General features: G+C 35.8%; 1 protein-coding gene across 6 annotated transcripts in view; it reads left to right on the top strand.

The window, feature by feature from the left end:
• Window positions 1-12569, top strand: part of ATR (ATR serine/threonine kinase) — a 186760-nt gene that overhangs the window by 87530 nt on the left and 86661 nt on the right. For all 6 annotated transcript variants that reach the window (XM_059688266.1, XM_059688268.1, XM_059688267.1 and 3 more), the window contains 3 exons: window positions 6385-6591; window positions 7461-7574; window positions 10231-10346. In XM_059688266.1, the coding sequence (XP_059544249.1) occupies window positions 6385-6591; window positions 7461-7574; window positions 10231-10346 (437 nt within the window). The remainder of the gene's footprint in view (window positions 1-6384; window positions 6592-7460; window positions 7575-10230; window positions 10347-12569) is intronic.

Below are 12569 nucleotides of genomic sequence, written 5' to 3' on the forward strand. Positions count from 1 at the left end.
TTTATTTATATTTTTATTTTTTAAAAAATATATTTTATTGATTTTTCACAGAGAGGAAGAGAGAGGGATAGAGAGTTAGAAACATCGACGAGAGAGAGACATTGATCAGCTGCCTCTTGCACACCTCCTACTGGGGATGTGCCCCCAACCAAGGTACATGCCCGTGGCCGGAATCGAACCTGGGACCTTTCAGTCTGCAGTCTGACGCTCAATCCACTGAGCCAAACCGGTCATGGCGACTCTATTAATACTTAACATTTACATTGAGAAATGAATTTAGACAAGAGAAAAGCAATCAGAAGCACATGAATTGGAAAAGACGCAAAACTCTATTTGCAGATGATATACTAATATACTTTGAAAACTTTAGAGAATTTATATTAACACTATTTCAGACAACAAACTAAATCAGTATTGTATGAGGATATAAAAATCAATCATCATAGCAAGCAATAACTGGATAGAAGACTTGTTGGAACACCCAATTGATAGTAGTAACTGAGAAAGATAATGTACTTAAAAATAAGCACCCCAATAAACATATAAGCCAATAAGAGGAAAACTTTAAAATATCCCTTAAAGACAAAAATGTAGCAGATTTATTTTATTTATTTATTTTTATTTTTTGGTTAATCCTCACGTGAGGATATTTTTTCCCATTGATTTTTAGGGAGGTTGGAAGGAAGGAAGCAGGGAGAGTGAGACAGAGAGGAAGGGAGAGAGAGAGAGTGAAGGAGAAAGAGAGAAAAAGAAACATTGATGTGAGAGAGAGAAATCGATTGATTGCCTCCTACATGTGCACCAACTGGAGTCACGGATTGAATGTACATCCCAAGAATATTCCTTTGATCGGAATTGAACCTGCCACCTTTCGATCCGTGCTCTGATGCTCTAACCACTTAGGAATACCGGTCAGGATGGTTATGCACAATATTATAAAGATTTTAATACTTTCTACTGAATGCCATCCCAAAGAAATGCCAAGTTTTTTGTTTTTTTTCAACTAGAAATGTTTATTCTAATGTTTATATGGAAAAACAAACGTAAAAATAGCTACGAAAACTCCAGAAAAAAAATAAAGAACAGCTTTGAGAGTTCAGCAGCCTATCAGATATTAACCTTTTGTGTCCAATGTTATTTTTGGAATTCAAACAGTCTGGTCCAAATTAATTGACGGGAATGAATGTTGAACTTTTTAATGTTCTTATTGCTCGACATTGGACGTGCTCCTAGCGCCTGGTCTGTCGAGTCAGCCTGGAGGTTGGACCAAAAAGGGTTAATATACTCTGTAACCTCCATAATTATAATATAACTAGAGGCCCCATGCACGGATTCTTGCATTGGTGGGGTCCAGCTGGCCTGCCCTGATGGCCATTGGGAGCAGGCTGACTGGGACAGGCGGTGGGGCCCACCAGGGTGAGGGCCCATGGGCTGTTTTCTGGTGTGCCTGTCTCCAATCGGGGTCGGGGTTCCCACTGGGTGGCAGGGCCGGCTGGAACGAGGGGCCACAGGCGTTCTGGTTATTCTGTAGTTCGGTCTATTTGCATATTACCCTTTTATTATATAAGACTAGAGGCCCGGAGCACGAAATTCGTGCACAGGGGTGGGGGTTCCCTCAGCTCCGTCTGCAACCTCTGCAATTTGGGACCCCTACACCTTTTTCTTATCTAGCTAACCTCTTCACATTTAAAAAAATTAACTGAAATACCACCTACACTAGGAAATCCTCTTTGAACAAATCTCTTTACAGTCTGTATTAAGTATTTTCATAGTATATCATTCTTTTTCTTTAACAGCAACTTAGAGTGGATGCAATGTGCTTCTCATTCTTGCATCTGAATTTTATCTTCTTGCTCTTGTAATAGCAAAGCTTATCCAATTTACATTTGCCCTTCAAGGGCTTATATTGGGTTTAGTTTCTAGTTGGCTCCCTGCTTTTTTTTTTTTTTTTTTTTAAGCAATAAATTTGAGTTGTGATAGTAAGCCTCACTTGTAATCAAGCCTGTAGGTCTCCCTATCTGAATATTTCTATAATATCTATCACTTTAGCATTCCAGAGATTGTGTTCATTTATTGAAAATTACAATAAATGTTAACGGATCATTTGATCTTCTAGTAATATTTTATAGCTAGATGTATTATTCTAGTAATTTAACTATTTCAAAATTGAGGCATGCAGAAATAACATTGAACAATAAAGAATGACTCAAATATCAAAGCATAGTACACTTAGGGCCTCCCTTGTCCTGTGCCTCAGATATCATAGCATAGTACACAGTTCACATGGAACTCAGTTTTCTTTAAAATAGGAAGGGATCCCATACTCATGAAGCAGCTACTTCCACACATATTTTTTTTATTTAATTCACAGCACATACTTTTGTACTAATTGTTGGAAAATCATCCTAGCAATTGCCTTTGTTCCTCTCTGTATTGTTGCCTTACAGTCTGATGTCATTACTGTGCTTTTATCATCCACTCGCTCTAATAAGATTGTTGCTGGGAGCCAGTCCATCCTTGCTGTTTCAAGGGACCTGGCATATATGGCATACTGTTCTTAATATGTTTGCTCACCTTCTTGGCGCTGTGTTTTAACCAAGGTCACCTCTCCGAGAAAGGTTGAATCCCCAGGTAGGGATTTTCCCCTGAAGTTAGGGAGGGGATGAAACTCCTTAACTAAGTGCCAGGCGGGTAGTTAATCATTTTAACTGCAAACAATCATGCTTAAGCTACATAATCTTTACTCCCTGGAATGGAGATAAGAAACGCCCTAACCTTTGTAATAGAAATTGACAGGATTAGAATCAACTGGTATAAATACAGATGCAACAAAACAACAAAAAACAGAACTTAGAACTCAGAACACAGAACTAAGGACACAGGGCTTGGAAGACAGGACCAAGAGAGACAGAGCCTAGGCACAGAACCTACACAGAACGTTCTCTAGAGACAGAAGAACTTCGCTGGCGAGAGCATGCCGGAGGATCCTGGACAGGGACTGGCCTCGGAGCCTGGAGGCGGAGCCTGGCGAGAGAGCATGGCAGGGGATCCTGGACTGAACCTGACTGCAGAGATTGGCAGGAGAGCCTGACTAGAACCTGGTGACTGGACCTGCCTGGAGAACCTGGACAGAACCTGGCTGGAGATCCTAAGCAGAACCTCTCTGGAGATCGAGACCAGAACTTGCCTGGAGATCCTGGCTAGGCTGCTGATCAACTGAACGCTGTCTCCGTGTCATTCCTTCTTCGCCGACTCCGTCCACACCTTAGGGGACCCCTGGACCTGCTGGGGTTGGACCCCGGCATCGATTGTGAATTATTTAAGGGCAGAGATCATGAGTTGAGCTTGTGTGTTCCCTGTCATGGTGCCTGGATAAATACTCAAATGCCATCCAGTCCAAATGACTGTGATGAGAGAGGCCCACTGTTGCTGGAGACCTCTGATTTTTATTTAAGGGGCCTCACTTGTTCTGCGCCTTTACAGAGGTGAGAGTAGTGGGGAGGCTGAAGGAATTTCAGGGAACCCAGACAGAATTCTCCTAAAAGATTTGCTAAGCTGGCAGCCGGGACCGCTGGGCAATTGTCCAATTAAATCCTGGACACACATCAATAACAAAGGCACTGGTCTCCTACTGCTAATGCCTAGGGATCAAACCCCAGCCTGCAGGAACTCACCCCCGCAGTCAGGACCAGGCCACTGGGTGGACGTGGGCTGGTGCTCCTAACTGTGGGGAGAGGGAGACTTCCCGTGGCTGCAGCCTAGAGGCCCCAGACTCCATGCCACTCACCCAAACAGGTCCATAGCGCAGGCTGGTCAGCAGAGCGGCTTCTTCGCCTGGGATCACAGGGAGGCCTGGCCTGGCTTGTTCGCCCCTCGATCGATCGCGGAGAGGCCTGGCCTGGCCTGTTCACCCTGCGATTGATCGCGGGGATGCCTGGCCTGTTCGCCCCGTTATCGTGGGGAGGCGTTGGACCCGGACCGCCGCTTGGTGCTGGCGCACACGGAAGCAGACACGGGGTGGGAACATCCACTTGGGGCCTGCTCCCGTAGGCCCAGAGTGGCTGGGGGCGTTCTAGGACCCCGGCTGCTCAGGGCCTATGTGTGGGCCTACAGGGTAGGAGCGGCCTGGGTACCAAGGATGTTCCCGGGACCCAAGCTGCTCGGTGCCTGCATATGCAAATTAACCTGCCATCTTTGTTGGGTTAATTTGCATACTCTCTTGATTGGCTGGTGAGCGTAGCGGAGGGATGGCAATTTACATGTTTCTCTTCTATTATATAGGATGATACTGGTACATGAATAAACAGATCAGTAGGAAAGAATAGGAAGTCCTGAAATAGAACCAAGTGTATATGGACTTTTAGGATATGATAAAAATGACATTTCAAATAATTGGAGTGTCCATGGATTTGTTTTAACGACTTGTTAAACATTTGGAAAATTACACAATTGCATCCATATGTTAAAAAGCTTGTCTAAATATTAGTAGATGCATTGCACATACTAGTCATTTTAAAAATTCTTTTGGAATTCAACATTTTTTTTGCAGAAAAATAAAACCCATTTTTTTCTAACATAGTATGAAGTAGGGTAAAAGCATTTTTAAGGCCGAAACCGGTTTGGCTCAGTGGATAGAGCGTCGGCCTGCGGACTGAAAGGTCCCAGGTTCGATTGCGGTCAAGGGCATGTACCTTGGTTGCGGGCATATCCCCAGTAGGAGATGTGCAGGAGGCAGCTGATCGATGTTTCTCTCTCATCGATGTTTCTAACTATCTCTCTCCCTTCCTCTCTGTAAAAAATCAATAAAATATATTAAAAAAAAACATTTTTAAGGACTTAGGAGATATATATTTATATACCTATATATAATTTTTAATTTTATTGGGGTTACAATGGTTACTGAAATTATATAGGTTTGAAGTGTACAATTCTATAATACATCGTCTGTATATTGCTTTGTGTTTATCACTCAAAGTTAAATCTCCTTCAATCACCATATATTTGACCCCCTTCCCCCCCTTACTAATCCCCACTCTCCTTCCCTTTGGTAATCACTATATTGTTGTCTGAGTCTATGAGTTTTTGTTTGTCTCATTTGTTCATCTGTTGTTTTCAGTTTTTTATCCCACATATGGGTGAGATTATATGGTTCTTGACTTTCTATCTGACTTATTTTGCTTAGCATGATATTCTCAGGATCCATCCATGTTGTCACAAATGGCAGTACTTCATCTTTTCTTATGATTGAGTAGTATTTCATTATATATCATTTAAATCATCTTTTATTTAGTGTTTCATAATTTATCTTGAATATGAACTGCATTTATCTTTGTCAACCAAAGTGTTATTTTCCTGTTTTCTAATTTTAATAAATGAATGTCTAATTTTTATATTAGCTATTTGTTGATTATTGGTTCCTCTTTTTATGTATTTATATCTGAATTAAGTTGTAATGTTATTTAAGTGATTGCATTTTGAAGATTCTAGATGAGATAAAACTTCTTTTTTCTTTTGAAATATATTACTCTAATTTGAATCAGTTTTAACATAGAATTTGAGATGCTCATATATGCTTGACTTTTGCTAGAAAGAAAATTATATAAATGAAGTATCTAAAATGGTCACAGAACAAAAAAAATAAAAAATAAATAAAAATAAATAAAATAAAATAAAGTGGTCACACAAGTACAATATCTAACCCTTAACTGGCTTTAGAATAATCTCTTTTTAACATTTTTTTAATTACAGCATCCTATAGAGGTAGATGAAAAAGAATTATTTGAACCAACATGTATTTAATCTTTCTTCCTACCTCTTTTTAAAAGATCATTTTCACAGAACCCTTTCCCCTATCTTTTTTAACTTCTCTAGTAGTTTTTTATATATTTTTCAGTCTTCTGATTTTAACTAATAGCTGTTCCTCCTTAATTTATTTGCTGAAATATCTGTTGACTATCCTGAGTTCTTTTTCTTCTTCTTCATTACTTCTTTACCTTGTAAATATATTTGTTATTGTACATATATGATATTTTAAGTATTTGTTTACATGTTTATTTCCCATTAGGTTATGAACTTTGGATAAGAACTGTCTTAGTTATTTTTTTTTATGCTGATGTAATAATACTCAGTTATACTGATGTACCAATAGTAACTGTTTAATGGATTAATGATTACAATTTTCAAACACTTAATGATTCTAATACTTTGGAACATATTGTGAACTATATTATGTGAATTCATCAAAAACTACCTAAAAAGACTACAGATATGAGAATTTAATTTTGTAATATTTATGTCAGATATTCCTTAATCTTTTAAAGTTTTCTAGTTAGGAAAATATACTAGTTTGTAGGACTATGTGTAAACTTTCTCTTTTTATTTTAGGAAAAACTAATAAAATATGCAACAGATAGTGAGACAGTGGAACCTGTTATCTCACAGCTGGTGACAGTGCTTTTGAAAGGTTGCCAAGATGCAAACTCTCAAGCTCGGTTGCTCTGTGGGGAATGTTTAGGGGAGTTGGGGGCAATAGATCCAGGTCGACTAGATTTTTCAACATCTGAAACCCAAGGAAAAGATTTTACATTTGTGGTAAGTAATGGTAATTTGGAATGACAAGAAGAGTTCTCTGCCCTATTGAGGTTTCTATGTTCCATTTACAAAGAACTATTCAGTTTATTCTTAGCTAACTTGATCTAAACTAGGCAATTTAGGTAACTTCTGACTTTATTCCTTAATACTATTGTAAAGATCTTCAGCCAAAAAAGTAAAGTTTGAGCCCAGTTTAGTGTGCTGTGTTCTTTTTAATAAACTTCCTAATCTATTTTTGACAAATACTTAAAACTTAGCACCTTGCTGACTGGTCATGATATAACTTGTATCTGCACTTACATTAATTTCAGTAATTTTAAAACTCTACATTGCTTTCAGACCTTAACATTTCTTAAGTTAATCTAAGTGCAGACACAAGTTATATTGTGATTGGTCATCACGGCGTTAATTACGTAAATATTACTATTTTTACACTTATTGCTGAGTGTTTCCATGGGAAACTAATTTCCCAGAGTGTTCTAAGAGTGTGTGTATAAAAAAGTTTCTGAGTTCAAATGACTGCGAAATTCTATAAAACGAAATTAAACAGAACTTTTAACATATTGGTGCATATTATTTTTTGGAGCTTTTCCAGGAAATGACATATTTAAAACTTTCTTTCTAAGTGTTAAAAAGACAAAACCCACAAATTGTTGGAGTTATGTAAAAGTTGATTCTAATATATCTTATAAATAGCCTTTAACGCCTTTGATTTAACGTCTTCGCTACAGATTATATTTTGGCCTTACTACCAAATTTAGTTTACCTTACTAGTCTTTCCTTTTCTAATTTAAATTCACCATGGAAGATATAATACAGTTTAGAAAAATTTATACAAACTATCTGATTTTTTTCTTGTTTTTATTGAGACTGGAGTAGAAGATTCGAGTTTTGCCTATGGATTATTGATGGAACTGACAAGGGCTTACCTTGCATATGCAGATAATAGCCGAGCTCAAGATTCTGCTGCTTATGCCATTCAAGTAAGAGTGCATATAGTCATTACTGACTTTATGTTACTGGCTATTAGTAAGAAATTTGTAATTCTGTACTTTGGAAACTCTTATTTTTTTAACTAATATTTTTGTTATTAAAGTAATACAAGTTCATAATAAAAAGTTCAGAGTACAGAAGTGTACCCTCTCAACAGATTATTATAGGTATTTTGAAAAATTATCTCTCTATATAAATATGTATATTTTCTCTAACAAACAAGGAGATCATATTACTTATGATATTCTGTAATTTTATTTACTTTTGTGTTTAACAGTCTTTCTTGGGTAATTTCCATGTCAGTACAATTCATTTTTTTTTCAATGACTTATTATTCATTATGAATATACATTTATTTAAGAAATATATTTAACACATTTAGATTATGTTTAATGTTTTGCTTTTACAAAAAATGATTTAGAGAACATATTTATATTTTTGAGCACTTTGAGTAAATATGTTAATAATATAAATACCCAGAAATTAAAATGTCTCAGAGCAAGTTCAGAGCTTTATTAAAAAAAAGTTTCACCGGTTTCTATTCCCTTGACAAATGTTTTTTATCAAAATTTTAAATTTTTACCAGTGTGACAGATGAAAAATGCTACCATTTTATTTTACTTTCCATTTAATTAGGAGAGAGGTATAACATCTTTTATAGGTTTATTGCTTTTTTATGAATTTCCTCTAGCTCTTTTCCCATTTTTCTCTTGGTAATTGGTATATTTTTAATTGATATGTAAGACCTATTTGGATATAATATAAATTAACCCTTTGTCTACCATACATGTAATAAATACTTTTTCAGTGTGGCTTTCTTTTTTCATGTTTTTTTTTTTTCAATTAGAAGGTTTTTTTTTTTTTTGTTAGATATGCACGTCTAGCATTCATGGTGAGAGGTCTCTGTTACAGATAAGTATTTGGAGCTTTATTATAGAGATGGTACTTAAAACTATGATTCTGGAAGAGATGATCAAGAGAGGGAATATTGATAGACCGGTTCTAGTAATTGAGATCTGGACAATGAGAGGTCAGTGAGAAGAGGAGGGAACAATTAAAACTGAGAAGGAATTGCCAGTAAGGTAGAATAATGTGTTTTGGAAGACAAAGAAGTGTTTCAAAAAGTATGGAGTGATTCACTGTATTAAATGCTGATTACAGGATTGACAATTGACTTGGCTGTCGTAACATAAATGTCATTGATGACCTTGATTAGAGCAGTTTCAGTGGAGTGTAGAAAGCCTTGTTAGAGTATTTTAAAGAACATATGGGAAGAGGGGAATTATAGAAATTACAGAAACTCTTGAGTGTAGAAGAATGAGAGTGGCTGGGGAATGAGTAAAGGTGGGGGAAATAACAATGCTTATATGTTGCTTGGGAACAGTTTAGCAGAAGGGAGTAAAGTGATGAAGGAGATAATGTAATGCTATTTTAAGTACGGAAAGAGATGTGGAACTAGTGTAGAAGTGAAAGGGATAAGTAACCTTAATTAACAAGAAAAACAATCCATCTGTAGTAACAAGCGAAAAAGAGCATGTGGGCAGTGATACTGATATTGCCTAGTTGAGTAGATATGAAGATAGAAGTTGTAGAGGTTTCTGCTGATTGCTTCTGTTTTCTCAATGAAATATGAGGCAAGGTCTGCAATTGTAAATATGCTAGCATTTTTCAGTGTAAATGGTCCTGAAACCCAAAAGTCAGGGAATTAGTAAGTCTGTCACTGAAGGTTGATGAAGAGAGTTTCTGTGAGCTAAAGCAACTTTGCCAAACATAAGAAAAAGCTGACTTCAAATAAAATTTTTATAACACTTTAAAGTTAAATGAAAGTGAGTTTGGGATATTTCTGTATTTGGACTTTTCACATATTTCCTTACTTTAATTTAAAAATACTAAATATAAAATACATTTTGCTATATAATGCTTATATTTTGTAAGTATTAGGATAAAGCTATGCGTATGGTCATTTTTAATGGAGTTTGAAAGAAAGAGTAATATATAATGGAAGATACAAAACACTAACATATTTGTCTAGTTTTGAAGATTGATATTAGAGATAAAAGATTTTTTTCTTCATGTATAAAATCCCAAGAATTTTATTTTCAGGAAGGTAAAATATAAACATTTAATTCCTGGGCTTGAATAGTAAATTGATCTTTAACATTTGCATCTTATTTTTTAAAAAGTTTAAGCTCAATATTTTATATCTAGAATTTGAGATATTTTGTGAATTTTTGAATTGGGATTATTAGTTGCTTTCATTAAAATTCAGAAATGGTGATAAATTAAAAATAAATATACAACAAGCAAAAATTTCAAAAATGGTTAAATTCTAAGAATTATACTTTTGCAGATATAGGAAATTTCGATATTTTTCTTCCAAATACCTCTCAATTTTATATTTTAATACATATTATATATAAAATATAAACTTAATGTTCAAATATTACCACAGCTTTGTGACCTTGAATAAGTCACCTAAATGGTTCTAAGCACTGAAATAAATGTCCTAAGCAGGTCCATAACCCCATTTTATAATTCTGTGTATCTTTCTGTGTTTATTTATAACTATCATATGTGGAATGTTAGTGAATGTAAAGGTTTACCATCTTTATTAGAGATTTAAAAATGTAAAATATGCATTTGTAGGAGTTACTTTCGATTTATGACTGTAGAGAGATGCCGACCGACAGCCCAGGTCACCAATTGTGGAGGAAATTTCCTGAGCATGTTCGGGAAATATTGGAACCTCATCTAAATACTAGGTTGGTGGACTCATTAAAACTATTTTCGTAAAATTGTGTCTAACTGCTAAAGTTAATTTTATTTTTGATATAGTATTTTGGCATTCAAAGTTGTTGTTTTTAGTATGTTTTAATATGTATTTTCCACTGTGATTTATGTTTATTTATAATTTTGTTAAATTGAAAGTACAGTTTGCCCATTAGTTAAATTCTGTAACTTTAAATATTTAGGCATATTTATTGAAGCTAAAAGGATTGATTTTTTAAAAATTCAGCCAACATAGTACTTTGGAAGAATCTATTATTAATTGAATATGAGTTGAAGTTTTTGTTAGGTGTAATTAATATAGAAATTTAAGAGTTTAAAGGTAATCTCGATTAGAGATAACAGATTTTTAATCCTAGCCAATTTCTCCTCATAAAAACATTTTCTACCTCTACTTTTTTAAAGCTATAATAAAAATTATACTTATTTGTATAATTTATTATATGTATACCCTAATAAGCATTACTCTCTTAATCTTAGTTTTGCTAACAAGAATAACTTTTATACTTTAAGCAATAAAAAAAAAAAATAATAACTTTTAGCAGAGGTGATCTATTTTAAATAGCTAAAATTTCCTTATATTTTTCTATTATTATTTGAAATGTACCTCAACATTTATTTTCAAAGAAAAGAAACACAGACCTAATCTAGTTAGGTACATTTCATGATAAGCACAAATGAGGAAATCTGAGAGTTACAATCTTAAATTCTCTTAAAAAGGGAACAGTATGGCTCTAGCCATTTTGGCTCAGTGGATAGAGTGCCAGCCTGCAGAATGAAGGGCCCTGGGTTCAATTCCAGTCACGAGCACATACTTCGGTTGCAGGCTTGATCCTGGTTGGGGTGCATGCAGGAGGCAACCAGTTGATGTGTTTCTCTCGCATCGATGTTTCTATCTCTCTGTCTCTTCCCCTACCTTCCACTCTCTCTAAAAATTCAATGGACAGAATGTTGAACCTCAGAGGGAAGACAGGGAAGGGATGGAAGTGATCAACCAATGAACTTGTATGCATATATGTATACCAGGTGTACCGGTTAATAATGCGGATTTTGTAATCAAAGAAAACACGATAATTTCAAGAGAAACATCAAAAGTGCTTTATTCAAAGTAATGTCCATCACTAGCTATACATTTCCCCCATCTTTCAGGTAATTTATGGGTAAGGTCCCAATAGAACTTTTCTTGTTTTGAGGCAAACCATTCAGAGACCAAATTTCCACTTCTTCGTACATTTTGAAGTGCTGCTCAGAGAGTGCGTGTGCCCTCAATCGGAACAAGTGGTAATCTGAAGGAGCAAGGTCTGGTGAATAGAGTGGGTGGGTTAATACTTCCCAGGCAAGATCTTTTAACGTGTCTTTAACTGGTTTTGAAGTGTGTGATGGTGCGTTATCATGAAGCAAAATTACTTTGCCGTGTCTTCTGGCTCATTTCACGATCAAAGCATGGTTCAAATTGATTATTTGTTGCCGGTAGTGGTCGTTATTAACTGTTTCACCTTGTTTTAGAAGCTCATAATACACCACACCATCCTGATCGCACCAAACGCAGAGCACTGTCTTTTTTCCAAAGCAATTTGGCCTTGCAGTCGATGTTGATGGTTGACCTGGATCAGCCCATGATTTTGTGCATTTGGGATTCTCAAAATAAATCCACTTTACATCGCGTCACAATTCGATGCAAAAAAGACTTTCTTTTGTGCCACTGAAGCAGCATTTTACCGATGACTTTTCGGTTTTCCATTTGTCTTTTGTTCAGTAGATGTGGCACCCATTTTCCTTCCTTTAAAATCTTTCCCATTGCTAGTAAAGGATTGGAAATTGTTTTCTTTTTTTTTTTTTAATATATTTTATTGATTTTTTACAGAGAGAAAGGGAGAGAGATAGAGAATTAGAAACATTGATGAGAGAGAAACATTGATCAGCTGCCTCCTGCACACTCCCTACTGGGGATGTGCCCGCAACCCAGGTACATGCCCTTGACCGGAATTGAACCTGGGACCTTTCAGTCCACAGGCTGATGCTCTATCCACTGAGCCAAACCGGTTTCGGCGGAAATTGTTTTCTGAGCAACCTTTAATCTTTCTGCAAGTTGTCTTTGAGTTTGACATGCATCTTTATCCAATAATGCTTATAATTGTTGGTCTTCAAACTTTTTTGGTTGACCTGGACGTTCTTTTTTTTTTTTTATATATACATGT

Source organism: Myotis daubentonii, chromosome 3 (genome assembly GCF_963259705.1).
Source record: "Myotis daubentonii chromosome 3, mMyoDau2.1, whole genome shotgun sequence".
Classification (NCBI taxonomy): Eukaryota; Metazoa; Chordata; class Mammalia; order Chiroptera; family Vespertilionidae; genus Myotis; species Myotis daubentonii.